Source organism: Papilio machaon, chromosome 22, assembly GCF_912999745.1.
Source record: "Papilio machaon chromosome 22, ilPapMach1.1, whole genome shotgun sequence".
Taxonomy (NCBI): domain Eukaryota; kingdom Metazoa; phylum Arthropoda; class Insecta; order Lepidoptera; family Papilionidae; genus Papilio; species Papilio machaon.
In genome coordinates this window covers 2398820-2417159 of record NC_060007.1, presented here as the reverse complement: position 1 = coordinate 2417159, position 18340 = coordinate 2398820, and the positions used below count along the sequence as shown (strand labels likewise).

Sequence of the window (18340 nt, the reverse complement as noted above, 5' to 3'; positions counted from 1 at the left end):
TCCTAGTTCTAAGCTACCTGCCCACCAATTTTCAGTCAAATCGATTCAGCCGTTCTTAAGTTATAAATAGTGTAACTAACACGACTTTCTTTTATATATATAGATTTGTAGTATTGCCTATCGAATTGCTACATTTGAGTTTAACCGAAAACTGTAAAATAACTGTTTACTGTATGACTTATGAAGTTAGCAAACCTCTTTTAATTTAAATATTCAGTTAATTATCAAATAAAGTTTTTAATAAATTAATTACTAGTAATGTCTAACCAGATACCAGACGGACCACTTTAAAACAAATTTAATTACTGCGAAGTGATAAGTTTGATTGAGGCCCGCGGCGTTGTCAAAGCGGTACCCAAAGTTAATCAACGTCGGTATGTCATCATTACTAATATAAAAATATCTGTCTGCCTGTCTGTCTGTCTATCTATCTATGTAAATAAGAAAAATGTTTGTGTGTTCGTTTCACATTCTTAAACTAATGTACAAATGTTTAAGTAACGTTGTTAAGGTATGTGAAGACGCCACGCTAGTGAAGACTTGATAAATTTAAATAAACAAATCAAATCAAATCAAAATTCAAAACAATCTAAAAGTGTTTTTCTGTTTTAATTAAAGTTTTGGATTTTTTAACGAGGGCTTTATGAAAGCAAGTAATATCGGATTTACCTGGTATCTTTAATATTGTTATATCTTATCTTTATTTTTAAAAACTTATAATTGAAATTACTTTCGATAATATTTTAATCCAAGTTTCAAAAAGATGTCACTGTGGAATTTTCAGGAAACTTTACAAGACTAAAATAGGGAGATAACATCAATCATAGATTACACATATAAATTATTGATTTAAAAAATCAAACAAATTATTGTTTCGATCGGAAGTAAAGATTTTAACAGATAATGGGACAGTTAATAAATGTCGGTGAGAAAAAATCTACCTCTGATGTACAGATTTATCAGTATAACTAGTTGTCGCCCGCGAATCCGTCCGCAGGGTATTAAAAAAACAAATAATTAGCCTATGTGTTTTTCCAGACTGTGTTTTACATCTGTGTAAAATTTCATCGAGATCCATGCATTCTGGATACACCTTGTAACAAACATCCATCCATCCATCCATCTAAACATTGGCATTTACGATATTAGTACGATTTTTACACTACTGAATACGCTTATTTTCAATTCGCAAAACCCATTCACGACTGAGCGACGACCCAATCGAGCACACTGGCAGTTTAATTAAAGCTTTTTTACGACCATGGTTTTTCGATTTTTCGCTTTCATATCTTTTGGAATTCGAAAATTGGCTCGTATTTTAATAGTTAACTAAGTTTTAAGGATATTTCTTTAAATTATGCAGTCGTTGCCCTGCCACTTGAGATGGAAGCAGGGAATCTCGCAAAAACAGCAAAAGCGTGTGCTCAAAGTGGCGTGTCTAGTCGCGCTAGTGGAAAAGAGGTGTTATTAAATATATAAATCAAAAGGATTTCAGTAATATTAATTATGATAGCGTCTGAATACGTTCTCTAATTTAGGGTAGGTCTGAACAATTTGGTGGGGATGTCTAAAAGTAGACGGCTATTTAAGTTGAAGGTGAAATTCTAAAAGTTAAAAAAAATAACCTTTTTTAAAACTCATTAAACTAACGTAATTTAATTTGACTGTGCTTTTATATAAATTTACTTTTATTTTATTTGGATTCTAAGAAATTATATTAGAAATTTCTCAAATTCTTTACCTTAATCAAGTTAAACTGTCTGTCAAGTTACAATTTACATTTTGCTAAAATTAAAAAGAATGGCGGTTCATTATTATAAATATTCATTATATCAATATCACCAGATACTTAATCTGAACTTTAAAGTGAAGCCATATCAAAGTTATAAATTAGTAACTTCGTAAATCAAACATTCCAAGCTAAAAAAAACATCGTCCGTGATTTGATTTCAAAAACTGAGACAATAATGTGCTATTGTACGGGTGTTTCTGCAGTGGAATCTGACGGAGATGATGATTTTTGGTCACAACAAAGTTCTATAAAGCACAATGATATTTGAAAAATCGGCTTTAACGAAACGAATTAAAAACATTCAACTATCTAAGAGTTACTACTACTCTATGTACATATACTACTAGTCGTATAACATAATAAATAGTATGGAATTGTTTTTGAAAGTTTAGCGCGTTAGTTGATAGGCGAGATTCCAAAGGCAATTTGGTCTCAGTACGCGCGGGAAACCGTCTCGTATGGACATGTTTTCTGCGATCCCAGAGATTTCGAACGATTTTCAACATTAACGATATTTAAAAAAAAAACGGTTAATTAATTTTTTAAATATTGATGTTTTAAAAATGGAATTGAATTTATTTTTGCGCGCAAACGAGACATACGATGACTTTTATAACCGTTGCAATAATTTGACACATTTCGATTGTAGTGAAGAGGAAATGTTGTGGTGGATGATGGGATCTCGGAGATTGCCATTGATTGAGATCGTGCCGATCAGTATTATTTTGGTGGTAATATTTCTTACCGGAGTGATAGGAAATGTATGCGTTTGTGTTGTGATAGTCAGGAATCCTGGACTACATACTGCTACCAATTATTATTTATTCAGTCTTGCTGTTAGTGATTTGTTATTACTTTTATTCGGTAAGTAGTAAATTATTATTATCTATTATTTCAATGCAATAATTTTATAGAAAACTAGTTGTCGTCAGCAACTCCATCCTCGCGTAGTTAAAAAAAATTAAAAAGGATATGAAAAATAGATAGTAGCCGATTCTCAGACCTATTGAATATGCATATAAAATTTCATAAAAATCGGTCAAGCTGTTTCGGAAGAGTATGGCAACTAACATTGTGACACGAGAATTTTATATATAAAATTAATTACTAATTTATTTAGTCATTGTATAGGTATACACTGGCAACTCCATCGGCGCGGAATTATAAAAAAAACTTAAGTAGTAACAAAATTCCATCCAACCAATCATACATACAAACATTCGCATTTATAATATTAGTAAGATAAGAGTTAACACATGTCTGTACATGTAAAATATATCTGGTTGGTGTTTGCACACGGGAAATATATAAGAAAAAATATTATACTTAGTTGGTTTTTATCAATGCTATAGACACCACATAGCTTTTGGCTTCACATTTTTTTTTAATTTTGTCTGTCATGTTGTCGCTGAGTTCATGCTAATCTCAGATGATCTATTTTTCAAATCCAATTTTATAAGTAAACATTTAATAAAAAAAATAAAAAACTGCATATTAAGTCATTTCGTAAGCTCATAAACGAAGAAATGCATTGAGCTCTTTCATACCATTGGAAAAATTGAAAGAGCATTTCTTTACTTTCTTGTACATATTATGCCAAAGAAATTGCTACCTTTTGAAGTTTATAAAACTGTGGTACTTATAATAAGAAAAAGACGACTATAATATTTCTGTTTGAGAATAGCAAAAGGGAAGTAGCAAAAGTTGAGCTTTTAATTTATTTTATGCTTTCTTTTGCATTTTATTTACTCGTTTATTTATGTTTGCACTTTTGAATTTTATATCAAAGATTTCTTGAGTGAATAATTTCAGTGGAACCACATCTTTGAGTTCTGACTTTGTTATTTACACGAACTATTTCCTTGAATATAGATAAATGGATATTGTATAATTTATTTACATTTATTTGCAAAATTTATTATCAAATATTAATATAACACGATAAAGAAAATAATAAATCTTGCTAATGTAATAAATGCGAATTTTCTTCTTCTTTTCTTCAAACACATAGGCTGCCTATTTAGGTTTTTTTCTAATTTCGCGCGGATGAAGTCGCGAGCGACAGGTAGTATAAAAAAACTTGAGAGGTGTCAAGGGACACCCGGATGGAACGAAGTTCCTTACAATTAATTAGTGAAGGAACCAATGTTTATTCTATGAATAAAAAACTTAAGTCTTCACAAGAAGTACATTTTATTTCTATGAATTTTCGTTATACGAGGGCTGATTGATAAGTATCCGGAATGAAGAGGAGAAAAAAGAGATTTGAATAAATTTAATTTATTTTTCTACATATGTTCCTCCTAGCTGAATACACTTAGACCAACGCTTCTCCAGGGCTATTATTCCATTTTTATAAAAAAAACTGTCAAGTCCTTCAAAATAGCCATTAACGGCGTCAATCACTTCAGTGTTGGACGAAAATTTCTGTCCTCCTAGCCATTTTTTCAAATTTGGGAACAGATGGAAGTCGCAGGGGACCAAATCTGGCGAATATGGCGGGTGGGGCAGTAATTCAAGGCGTAACTCTTTAATTTTTGCCATCGCAACCTTTGCAGTGTGGACCGGTGCATTATCGTGGTGGAACAATTTTTTTTTCCTATTCAAGTGGGGTCTTTCTTGTTTCACTGCGTCACTCAACTTTTGCAACAAGTTTGCATAGTATGGGCCATTTATTGTTTTCCCCGTTTCAAGGTAATCCACATAGATGACACCTCTAGCATCCCAAAATACGGTTGCCATAACCTTGCCTGCCGATAATGTCGTTTTCGCCTTCTTTGGTGCGGGTTCGCCGCTTTTAGTACACTGTTTAGACTGCTCTTTGGTCTCCGGCGTGTAGTGGTGGATCCAGGACTCATCCACTGTTATAAATCGACGAAGAAATTCATTGGGATTCCGTCTAAAAAGTTCCGAACACTCCTTTGAAACATTCACTCTTTGTTTCTTTTGCTCGTCGTTTAAAAGCCGCGGCACCCATCTCGCACAAAGCTTTTTCATAGATAAATGCTCATATAATATGTTCAAAACGCGTTCAGATGAGATGTTCACAATTTGGGCTATCTCCCTGAGTTTTAATCGACGGTCTTCTAATACGATATTTTTTATTTTAGTGACCATTTCTGGGGTAGTTACCTCATTTGGTCTTCCGCTACGGGGAGCGTCATTGCAGCTCGTTCGTCCTCGTTTGAATTCTGCCACCCAAGAGTGGATAGTGCTAAATGAAGGTGAAGAATCCCCTAACACACTATTCAACTTAGTTTCAATCTGGGTCGCCGATTTCCCTTTTAAAACATAGAACTTTATGACGGCACGAACCACCGTTTTCTCCACTTTCATGAAAATGAAAACTGTCTCACTATAAAGCTGAATATTTTTTAAACAAATAATTATTATTTCCCAAAATTACATGTATTGAGATCGTAAAAGACTGCAAATTACGTTTCTAGTAAAAAAAAATGTTATTTCTTTTTTTTTAATTGTCGTTTCGGATTCTTTTCAACCAGCCCTAGTATATTGTCACGTCGTTGCCATGGTGAAGTAGCGCTCATTCGTCGTTAACATGCTTACTATAGCAAAAAGTGTCGTGACAACTTTTCGTAAGAATTTTTTCCGTCTAGCCCCCTTTCACAACGCGCGATAAGGAACTTCGTTCCAATATATTAAAGGACGAGTTTTAATCCTCTTCCATTTCTATTCTAATAATGAAAGTATGGGTAGAGTATAAGGATTTATCAAGGGACGAGATAGTAAAACGTCATGTTTTATTTCTGTCCTTTGCCCTTAATGATAGCAAACAGCGGTTGTCACTTATTCAGGTGCTCGTATACCTTTTCAAATAAAAAAAAAACAAATAAAAGAGACCTGAGAAACGTTTAGTTATAACCTCGACATGAACCACTAAAGTGAAAAGCTGAAAACCTATAAGTATCTTTTTATAAAGATTGTGATGTCAACAATTTAACGGTACTCAGAGTTATTTTAATGGTAACTTAACAATCGTTTAGTGTAGACTCGGAGCGGGGCAGTAAAATTACATCAATATAAAATACGTAGCTTTTATTTATTTCCAGTTTCCGTAACCATCAAAGGCAATGAGCGGAATTCTATTCGGAGCAATGGGCTGAAATAATTTACTTGCGTCCCTTTCTTCGACCGTGTGGGTGTCATTGACAACGACTGAATAGGCTTTTAATATGTAGAATATTGAATTAATATTCAACTGCAACTTGATTTTAATGGTTTTTTAATTAATAAATAAGGGTGACTAATTTTCAAAGGTGTTTCGTTTCCGTTGGGACTATTATTCGGCCCAATAGGATCTATTTTGCCGCTACAGACTCAATCGACCCAATAGAAAATGTATTTGAGCTGATCAATTGGTACGTCCGTCGTTCAATCGAAACCCCATTAAGTCGGTCTGTGCAACGGCAAAAACTTATTTGCAAGTGTCGTAACATGTTGTATACATGAGAACATAATTGAATCGGTCATTTCAAAAACCACTTAAGTCAACATTTTTTCCAACATGCTTTTTTTACAGAAAATGGTTTTTCAAAGGTAGATGTATATTCTGGGTGAAAACAACTTAAGTCAAAACATTCCTTCCTCTTTTAATAATACCGATTGATTGAACATTCATTCTCATTATTGAAGAAAATAACAACTTCTGTTTCACTTCCATCAACGAAAGCCTATAATTTGAAAGTGCCCATCAATAAAAATAAAATAGACGATTTAAAACTAGTTCAAGATAGCATTCCGGAAGAGCATATGCCATTTTATAACAACATTTTTAGCCAACTGCAAATGTTGAAGATAATCCAGATGAGAATGATGGAGAATATGACTATGTACCATAAAGATATTAAAACATGACAAATTAATACATGTGAAATATTAATAAGATTATTTTTAAGTGTAATTCTTAATTACAAGCAATAAAAAATATGATTACTACAATTTTTTTGGTTAAATTATATACCACTAAACCTATTTCTCGCTAAAACAACATAAGTCAAGAACTGTTTATCAGGTTTTTTTCATTATTTCTATTAATAAAGCGAAAAGATTATACGCTATTTTAATTTTTTACCCCTCGAATACTAAATTAACCATAAAGAAGCTCTTCAAAACTCATTTGTTTGTGTATGAAACAGTTTTTATTGATTTCTGAAAAATTATAATTTTGTGACTTATGAGGTTTTTGAAATGACCGATTCAATTGATATCACTGTTTTTTCTAAGCGAGTAAGAGAGCAATATTGTTGTAGTACATGTTTTACAACAGTGGAAATTCATCGTATATAGTTCATATTGAAGTACGTTTTAGTTATTTTTTGCCAAAAGAGTATATAATTTTTTTGAAGTATATCAAGATAAGGTACATTATGTTCTTATTCAGTATAGAAAAAGATACTTCCTACTGGAATCTACGACACTAATAAGATCCCTAGGGATTCTGATTTAGAGAGCAAGGCTGATATAACACAATTTCTTATATGGCAATACTTAATTAAAATAAATTCTTTCCTGCCTGATAAATATTAATGTCCATTAAAAATAAGTATTACAATATAAACAACGCAATATCTTCTCAACTTAACATACTTAAAGTTTTGTTACAAAAACGATTTTATAGAAAATGTTATCATCTTTCTTGTATGGCATAACTTTTTATATTTGAAAACTCTAAGTTAAACAGTTTAAAAGATATTGCAATTTATAACTGTACTATTTAATTTGATGGAAGGTATTTATTGCATGTCAGTTATTAAAGAGTTAATCAGAAGTTCCTTCTTAATTAATTAACCAGATGTGAGAGCTGAGAGTTTATTAGCGGTTTCTCTGAAGAAGAGTACATGTACTAGGAGTACATAAAAGTGTTTTAAATAAGGTCTTAGTAAATCTCATATAGTTTTAAATAAACTGTTTGCGTCGTCTTTTACTGCATCTGATCGAGAATTCATGACTTCAATTTATAGTAGAGACTAATATTTGTTAACTAAGATATAGTCACTAATCACATGTATTACGAACAATATAGAGGTTAACTTAACTTTAGATTTTTGTAAATGTCTCCGGAGTTAATTTATTTTTCATCTTACATAATTTCGTAGTGGTGTTAGACAAACTCAATCTCACAGTCGAGTGACTTTAAATTTAATAAAAAGTCTAAAAGACGTGCTTTCGTCTAGTCTAGGGCTTTATCGTCTATTTTAATTACTTTTACGATGTTTCCGTCCTTGAGTTTTTTTTGTATTAAATATTGTAAAAGCTTTGTGAGAAATGTCCACAAAAATGACATTATTAAACTTCTGAATTTTATTATTGTCACAACTTGGAAATTTTATTTGGACTTCGCGAATATCTTTTAGATAAAACTCAATCTTTTTTTAAATCTTTATTGCTCGACCAACAGCAATATGTGTGTATCGTTTTCATACTTATAACTTGCTTTTGCTCGTGAATAAGTCCGCGAGGAATTGAAAAAAAAACTTTTTTTCCTAGTAATGAATAAAGCCTTTGTTAATCAGTGATAATGTAGCTTTCTATTGTTAGTTTTTGAGTTTATAAGTTATATAGAAATATAAAAAAAATACAAATAGTACTTCTTTATAATATTCGTATAGAATTTATATAGAAGCATATAAGTAAGTACTTATTTGTGTTGAAAAAAAAATCGCCTAATCAAAGTTACGAAGTAAGCAAGTTATGTGTACAACTTTAAGCATTACTTTCTTACTTGAGTGTTTTATTTTCCTCGTTTTAGCCATGGGATATCATTTCCTAGCAATTTGGCTTACGTACAAATTGCCGTAAGACAATAATAAGTGACGCGTAAACTAATTTTACTTTTTGTTTTACTTCCTTTATCCGTAAATGGCTTGGTATATAAAAAGTTGGAATAGAATTCTATTACTGAGTATAAAGTGTGAATGAGCATTGGTGTTAGGTAATTTTGGTGCTTGCCAAGTTACGTTGGCAACATTACAAAAGGGAAACAACGTGACTTGTGTGATATTATCTACAGTCAATTCTTAAAGAGAGACAGAGACAATGAAATTCTAACTACCCCTTAAAATTAGTTTTGACCAACTATGGCGGGAGGGCGTAGGCATGTGCTACGCCGTAGGCGACAGCTACGGAATGCTTAGTAACTTAATATAGCGGGTACCGTATGCGATGTAGGTTGAAAGGGTCAATTCAATATTCTTTATAAAATGAGAGATGAATGTGTACGGCAAAGTTAGGACGTTTTCAAAGTAAGAAAAAACAGTGAATTTTGTTTGGTATGATAAACATAGAGTATTGTTTTATTAATCAATATTATTATGTATTCAAAAGAAATAATAAATAAATAAACTATTGGAATGAAGTAAATGACGTCTGTAATATTGCTAATTTGTTGAGTTTATAAACTAACTAAGCGACCAGTGAGTACACTTAAACTCTGTGGGTTTTCGTATTGCTGTCTAATCGAATTGTATTGTGCCTTCTAAATTGATTTGTAAAATAAATTAAAAAAAAAATGAAAATCAATTAAGTGATTTAAGAGTTAAGTCATAGTCATAGAGCCAAAAACACATTTATTATTATTTATGGAGCTATATCTGTAGCTGGATTCACTACCAGGGCCAACAAGTCCAAATTTACGAAAACAAACCTTTTTTTTACTTTACTTGCATGCAAATACCTAGAACTCATTGTATTATGGTCACAATCTTATTTGTGGAATTTATTAGAAACTTTCTGTTCTTGTCTGTCCGCGTAGTCCCTTGCAAGAATTCCAATATTTCAAGTTACAAACAAACAAATACAGCCTAAGTTTCGTCTAGATCAGAGTTTCTAATATCGAAAGAATGTATTCATGTACGTGGAATAAAAAAAAAGAAAAAGAAATGCATATGTTATCCCTGTATACCAAACATAAGCTATTTTTCCTTAAAAGACTCGAAAAAATCAGTCTTGCCGTTTCAGAGATAACCCGGAAAAAAGAGCACTTGAAGACAGACAGACAGATGAGATACAAAAAACAGTTTTTCATTTTACGTAACGCAAATACATTATGGACACGAAATTTGTTTTTTTTTAAATATTAAACTAGCTTTTACCCGCGACACCGTCCGCGCGGAATAAAAAATAGAAAACGGGGTAAAAATTATCCTATGTTCGTTTCCTGGTTCTAAGCTGCCCACCAATTTTCAGTCAAATCGATTCAGCCGTTCTTGAGTTATAAATGGTGTAACTAACACGACTTTCTTTTATATAAATAGATATATAGACATGCCAATTTTATTGACTGTCTAGAAATTTTTTAAGTACAATTTATATGAAATATGAAGATTATTGTTCTATTAGTAGACTACGATGTTTCGATAGAAAAACATGAAGGCAAAGATTCAGCGAAGTCTTAAGCGTCTACGTAGAATTGACTTAAAGAGTAACAGCAAGTACAAAAAAAACAACGTACATTTTGCTAATTTTAACCGTTTTCACAGAAATGTTTTCGATATTTGTTTTATTCGACATTCAAATTTTATTTTGGTTGGTAGAAAATCAACATATTATTGGAACAGTCGGAGATAAAAATAAGTCTTTATAAGGGTGGGTTTCCACTGTCGTACACTTATGTGAAATATATTGTCATCTTTCACATTTTCTTTGAAAAAAAAAAACCAGATACATTATGTTTTAATACAAGTGTGAAATTATATATTCGCTAGATGGCGTTGTAATTAAAGTCTATCTTTCCTTTAAAGAATCTTTAAATATGCAAATTCCAAAACCATAATACGAATAATATTAAAAATATTCCCTAGGTGTTCATTTTACGTTTAGAATTGGCAGTTATGTGTGGCGACAGAATGTATTCAGCGTATTAAAAAAGCTATTGCAGTTCGCTAGGACGTGACAAGGTTCATGGAGCACGAATAACAATTGCTTTTAGTCACATTCTTGATTGGATTGTGCAAAGTGACATTTAATATGAGCACTTTTCTAACAACATCGGAAAAACCCTTGTCATGAGATGAAATTAAAAAAAAAACTACCTAATGTGCTTATTGAGGAACAGATACTTTGATTTTTCTACGATCGTAAATTTTCGTTACGGACTCTTGTAATATCTATCTGTATGAGATAGTATTTACAATGGACGTCTATCAACAATATGAGAATCGTTTAGTCTTGATTTTGTATGTAAAATCTAAATTAAGGGACTCAGTTAAAAAAAAGTCTCTGAGTGTGGTTGTAACACTTTATATGAGTTTTCGCTAGTAATTAAAAAAAATCTGTTCAAAATAAATTATTGACCTTGTTTTCGTATCTTATACTGTTTTTATTATAATACCCTCGTCTACATTTGTACTTAAATTTTTCATAATACAGTTATTTTCTATTCAATAATAATAATTATTATATGTTTGCAGACTTTTTTCCTATAACTTTTCTGAACGTTAAAAACTTTGTTATATTTTTTCAAGTTATTGCAACAAATACTCTACAATTTTAGTTTGGAATTCTAAATGCATAGAATTGAAATCCTTGTCGTTTGTCATACTGTGTACTTATATAAAAGCTCGCCTCGTCTGTTTAAACAAGATAACTAATAATATTACTGAACAGGTTTTCATATGGGTTTTATCAATAGACGGATTTATGAGGACGCTGTTTAATTCATTCGTGTTCTACATAAATGGAGTAAAATGAAAATGTTATTAAAGAAGGAATTTATTATATCAGAGAAAATGGCGTAATGTATCCAACGACCAAAGTATATCCATATTCATACATGTGCAGAAATGGACGAATTGCTAGTACCATAAAAGGGTAAATCTTAAATAAAGAAAAAGATTGTGAATTATTAAATTACTCTAAACTAGTAATTAATTTCAAAAACAAATGAACTCGATTCCATATTTAAAAGCTGTTTCGGTTATCGGAGGTCACAGTAAAGAAGAAATGCCTTTTGTTTATACAGCAAAAAGCTGATATGAAAATTGTAAAGATCCTCTTTTGCTTTGTCGACATCCATAAATTAACATACATTTCCTTGTCGGTTACCATACTTATTGCGGATTGCTTTAAACAGTCGGTATCGACAAGACAAGTGGTCGGCGTACGGTCTGCTGCATTTTATAGCGACTGCACTCTGAAACTACAAGCTCCGTGTCCAACGTCAATTGCTTATAGTCCTCCATAGACTTCTTTAAACAGTACGTGTATGGCTTCTTTTAGTCTCTATTAGTCTTCCTCTAACGACGCTGCCACTCAAGTTTGCAATTTAAATTTTCCCCGCGTCTCTTTCATTATTTAACCTTTCAACATGGCAACCCACGAGCATAAAGTAGAGTTAAAATATTAGTCTTCTTATAAAATGGTAAACAATATTTATAAAATGAAGAACTTAGTATTATGACACAATGACCTAGATTCGTATATCCGAATATACTGTTACACTTAAGGAGACAGTTTTAGCAAGCAAAATATTTTACTTTATGATTAAGTATTAGTCTGATCCTAAGTGTGTTAGTGTATGTGTGCGTGTAATACTTAACCTAGTTTTTCACTGAAAACAATTAATTTTTTATTCAAAGAAAAACCATTGATTTTTAAAAATGTTAGATTTGTATTCTTTTTTAGTATATTCTAGTTAAAGTTTGTTTATTGATTTTTATAATACTTAATGCGTATGTCATATATTAAAATAGATTTAATTTAATTCTCTATGTAGTAGTTATAAATGCAATTGATCCCCCCTTTCCACTCCAGAGGGGGGTATACACGAAGTAAATTCATTAAGAGAGTTGTCAGTTTCAAAGCGGTTCGTGATACATTACTCTTATATGTGGCACTAATTAAATAAAGGCTAACTTGAGACTACCCTACAGTTATACTGCACTGATGGAAGCTAACGTTTGTCGTTTATTTGGAAAGTTTTTATTAAATTTCCAGATATTGATATCCTGAATTCCAGAAAACGCTAGAGAAATATTTTTAATTTTAAAACTTATACAGCAGTAATTTAACTTTTTTTAAACTTGGAGTATACAATATTAGTTGTTTACTATTTTAGCAACTTGTTTCTCTCAAACATTACAACGTTTCTAAAATCTCTTTGCTTTAATAGGAGAGTAGGTAATCTTCTATGTAATAAAATATATTCTTCTTAGGGTTATGTATCTCGAAAAGAAAAAACGGAACCCTTATATGATCACTTTGTTGTCTCTCCGTCTGTCTCTCAAGACCCTTTTTTTAGGAACGCGTGGAGGTATTAAGCTGGAATTTATACCAAATACTCAGGTCTACTGTCCCTTGGAGCTATGAAATTCAAACTTCTAAGCCAACGCAATCAACGGAAATGCCGCAAATATCCGCAAATTTTCGACAATCGCAAGGGAATAAAAACCTACAGGGTACTTTTTGTGAACTCAGAATCTCGTAATTTACGATGCAATGTCTGACAGTACAGACAAAGAAAATATGGCGAAAACTGTAAATTTTACTTATGTACCTTGAGGTTTGTACGGAACACTCGGCGCATGAGTCGTACTCGCACTTGACCGATTTCATTTTTATTGAAAACCTACTAAACGGTTTAAGTTTGATAAGTGAGATTATAAAACCAATATAAATTATATGCACGAATAGTCATGTTCTTCACCGGATTGGCAAAATCATATAAGGTTTTTTGTGTTTATAATGTTTTCAATACTGGTTATAATTTTAAAATGAACAAAAGTGCTACATCAGATGCAGTGTTGGATAATTAAATACACACGCCCGTCAGTAGTGTTGCACAGTTTTTTCTTTTATATCATCAACATTAAAAGCAGATTGTTACATCGAGGCAGCAGATAAAATAAGGTACCTATTAAGGAATCAGAAAATCCTTATATTTAGTCGAGAGCTGCTTGTTAAAACCAGCTTTCGTCCGTGATTTCCTCAGCGTGGGATTAAAAGAAACTGAATAGCTTTTGCGCTAGACCAGACAGTAATCGATCTCTGTTCCAAGATCCATTCATTCGTTCTGGAGTTAACTCATAAGTAACGTCCAAACGACTGTTTTCATAATTATAACTAGTAAGATTATGGTATTAAAAATATTTTAATGTTGTTTGAAAGTTGTACTCTTGATGGAATATTTTCTATTTTCATTTTGTATTTACATCTGTCGATGTAATATCTTCAAAGTCTGTACCGTAATTAGCGTTGAAATGGCATTAATCATTAAGGGCTCTAATTTACTCCATTTCATTGGTCATTGAAGGTCAAACCCGCATGTTGGTTCATATATTTAAATTAATTTATCACTTGGGATACTTCATTCGATATTTGATTAATTACACTTCGAAGTGGAAATATAAACTAAAAAAGTTTTTAAGGAAGTTTTTAAAGTACTCTTATATTTATCCACATAAAAGAGGATGATGTGACAAAAATTTAAAAAGATTTGCTTCATAACTTCGAGCGTATAAAGACGAATGAAAAATGATTACACAGTTACGATTAAGGTTTTGACACTAAAAATACGCCATAACGTAGTCATAAATGACGAGCATGGTTGCATAGATTTAAATCAAGAGAAAAGTTTAAGACATAGTATTTCAATTACCGTTAGTTCCATTGCCAAACCGATTGTAGAAAAACATATATTACATAAACAAGTTATTAAGCTTTTCAATATTTAATTTTAAATATCTTATTGCAGGTCTCCCCAACGACCTGTCCGTGTACTGGCACCAGTATCCGTACAGTTTGGGACTCGTGTTCTGCAAACTACGAGCACTTATATCCGAAGCGTAAGTTTGTGCAAGAAGATTCAATTCAATTCAAGAAATTGTGTCCTTTTTTTAAAATCGTAAGGTGACAAACGAGCAAGCGGCTACCTTAATACGCCTAAATGGCAAAGAGACCGCTGCTTAGATACCCGCAATTGCAGATGCGTTGCCTACCATTAATCAACAAAGGAGGAGACGTACAGAAAGAGGATATATCCTACGTGTCCCCTCCTCCGTCAAATCCACTTCCTCTTCCCACCCTTTCCTTATAAGAAAATGGCGGGAAGACGAAGGGAAAGAGGAAGGGGACAAAAATTTGGCCTTCGGCACGCAATTTTGTTATTAGTTAGAACTTATTTATTTCTTAACTTATAATAAATGTTTTCAGAGCAACTTATGTGTCCGTGTTAACAATATCTGCGTTCTCACTGGAGCGATACCTGGCGATTTGTCACCCGCTGTACCTATACGCGATGGCGGGGTTGACGCGCGCCTCGCGGATCATCCTGATCCTGTGGTTCATCTCCTTCCTCTGCGCCGCTCCGTTTGCTGTCTACAGCGAGATCAGCTATAGAGATTATCCACCAAGTAAATTAACTCTAATGTAATGTAGAGACGGCTCTTATCGGAAGGTTTAGGAAAATAAATATAGTTTTTAAAATAGATTCCAAAACTAAAATACATATAAAACATCTGACAGAACTAACATTAATAGAATCGCTTCTTACTAGGTCAGCTAACTTTGTGGGATTATAGTAGCCACATGCCCTTGTCATTATATGCACGGATAGTAAAAGTGTGTAATTACGCTTTATGAATATATTTCAATTTATATTTTATCCAGATTCAGGCAACATGTCACTGAATTCAGCATTCTGCGCGCTAATGGCTCCGTCGCCTCTTCTTGAACTAAGCAGCATCTTCTTCTTCTTTGTTCCTGCTGTTCTTATTCTCTGCCTCTATGTAACTATTGCATTACACATCAGGTAAGAATTTGAGTTACATTACAAACATCACAAGCGATATAGTTCAATCCAAATTAAATATTACTGAATTTATCTTTACACTTATTAAATTCTTATATTTTTAGGTCAACGAAGGTTACGAAAAAGACGAAAATTGGTCTCTTAAATGGTCACGTGCACGGAGAAACAAAACAAGCAAGGTCTAGGAAAGCTATTATCAGGATGCTCGGTAAAAACAAAAATATATTTAAGTATAATCTCTATAAGAGCTTCATAAAGTCTAGTAGCTAGTTGTTTTATAATTAACATATACTCGTAATACCTTAAAGATGTCAAAAAAGTAAAAAAAATATCGTGGACCTTAAGGAGCACCAAGTACAGGACTGACTCGAGAAGGCGCGCGATCAAGGGAAGTGGAGACTTTTACTGTCGGAGGCCAGGGTCTCTACGTTAATTCATTCATTACTTACCTCTCTATCAGAAGTCCACCCTTGACTATGCCGCTATAGGCTATTGACTTTACTAAAGTCTTTTGTTTATACAGTTGCTGTTGTTGTGGCATTCTTCGTGTGCTGGACGCCGTTCCACTTCCAGCGACTATTCTACATCTACGGCTACGATCTGCCTCAGTTCCACGTCATCAACGAACATCTTTTCAACGTCGCTGGGGCTCTTTACTACGTGTCTGCTACTGTTAATCCTATTTTATACAACGTTATGAGTGCCAGGTAATCGCCATGCCTATACTGACCGCCTAGACAACTCGCGTTGACGATTCAATGTTATGTGTAGAGAGCGCGCGCAACGCGATACTTGCGAAGCAAGGATATACAGTTTCAGGGATTTATTACGTATACACACAGGTGGGCGACTCTGGTTTGTATCCTAATCGCGGGTTCCCACTACCGAAACATTTTAAGCGTTATCAGAAAGAATGGAAAGGATAATATGTTTTTGTGGTGGTAGTAGAAACCAATGTTAATCTAATCTTGTAATTATTGTCCATAGGTACCGCACGGCGTTTCAAGAAACACTACTTTGCCGTAAACGAAAGCGACTGGATTCACGAACACTGGATAACACATGTCGAGACACTATCGAATTCTCTACTTACAACAAATCAAAGTATCAGAATCGTGACACACGAAACACTATTTCTGCCAACAAAGTCGATTTTATAAAAGAACCGTCGCCATTTTGTGTAACTGAAGCCATCAAGGCCGCTGGAACGGCGGCTTATTTCTTCAGTAAAGATGAAAAGAGAGTTAGCTTGAATGACGAAGCGGTCATTGAATTTAATTGAATTAATACATATTTTCGTTTATTAAATCCACTTTAACTTTAGGTTTCGACTGCTTTGACACATATTTCCATCCCCTACACTCTGTTTGAAAAAAACAGTGACAACAATATGTGTCAATACAAGTCACTAGTCAAAATCCACAGTACGTAATATACTCTATATTTGTGTCGAATCTCGAGTGAGTCAATCAAAAATAAAAACTTAATTAGTTGCCTATGTGTTCTTACAGAACTGTATATATTGCTATATGAATACGTTCTGGTGATATCAAATAGGAAACATCCATCTAAACAACATTTAATAATATTAAACTAAGATATAGTAAGATTATCATCCTTCAAATACTCTTTGAGAATAACAGAGACAGCTATATTTTTCAATACAAATGCCACGCCAGTCCACTTGATTTTTTTATGATAGTCAATTTTATTAATTGTATGTAAAATGTGTAACTATACGACGAAAACGTATGTGTGTTTATGTACAGTAAGGGAATTTCGCGGTATTCCCCTTACAGAAGAATTGCCTTGTTGTTTGCAACGAGACAAACACCTCCCCTTCTTACAAAAGCAGTCAATTGCGTAAACGATGGTATAAAGGTAAAAGCAATTAGTCGTGTACAAGTACAACTGACTGACATTTTTGGTACATACACATTTAAAAGCTGCATCCTATTACTTGGTTCGCGACGTCGTTTCAATGCGTTCGGAATGTTCAAGCGACTATAACTATGAATACCGCCAGTTTCCCCGATTGTACATATGTGTCAGCAGTATGAAATATGTGTCATGATTATTTTGTAAGATATAAATATGTTATGTTAAGTGTCGTAAATAAACTGTTGTATATGTTAATTGTTATATACTATACCTATATTAAGTTATGAGTCATAATAAATGCAGTTTATAAGTTTTCACTGCAGTTAATTATAAATAATTCAACATACTTCATCGAAAATAGACTTATTTTTCTAGACTTTTAATCTTATGGATAAACCCAAAACTTGTAGAATATTGTAGAATAAAAATAAAAAACATTTATAAATTTAAATCATCGATTTATTTTATGTTGCCATAAAATGGAATGGCTCCATACATATTTTAAAATGCCATTTATAAAATGTTTTTTTTTTAAATAATAAATGTAATTAATTTATTTAAGACCGTGTTTTTTTTATACTCACTTTTTTAATAATAATAAATTACATTTTACACATCTTTTTCATTGTAACCTTGGCTCCTTTACTAGGTTTCCCAGTATTAAGGAGCCAATGACTTCCCTTACATGTTAAAAGTATGTACAATTTTTAGTAAAATGAACATTTTAAAACCAAAAGAGAAAAAGTAAACCATAGCAATATGCGTGTGTGTTTATGTGTGCCTTTGTGTGTGTTACTAAAAAACAAACGTTTTCGTTAAACCAGTGATCAGCAAACTATTTTGGACAAGTGACCCCCTTTTCCAAAATGAACCGTTTCCACAGACTCCCCATTGCCAAATTA

General features: G+C 32.6%; 1 protein-coding gene across 1 annotated transcript; it reads left to right on the top strand.

Annotated features, from left to right (window-relative positions):
* The first annotated feature begins 2355 nt into the window (after window positions 1-2355).
* LOC106712533 (neuropeptides capa receptor) lies at window positions 2356-16268 on the top strand. Its single transcript, XM_014505132.2, has 6 exons — window positions 2356-2656; window positions 14502-14592; window positions 14960-15159; window positions 15416-15557; window positions 15662-15765; window positions 16081-16268. The coding sequence occupies exons 1-6, from the start codon at window positions 2356-2358 to the stop codon at window positions 16266-16268; spliced, it is 1026 nt and encodes a 341-aa protein (XP_014360618.2).
* The last annotated feature ends 2072 nt before the right edge of the window (window positions 16269-18340 follow it).

What these genes read in the sequence shown, in the direction of transcription:
- LOC106712533 (XM_014505132.2), top strand. Translation starts at nt 2,356, where the DNA reads ATGGAATTGAATTTATTTTTGCGCGCAAACGAGACATACGATGACTTT. An exon ending in CGAGCACTTATATCCGAAGC is followed by an intron (nt 14,593 to 14,959) that starts GTAAGTTTGTGC and finishes AAATGTTTTCAG; the next exon opens with AGCAACTTATGTGTCCGTGT. An exon ending in ACTATTGCATTACACATCAG is followed by an intron (nt 15,558 to 15,661) that starts GTAAGAATTTGA and finishes TTATATTTTTAG; the next exon opens with GTCAACGAAGGTTACGAAAA.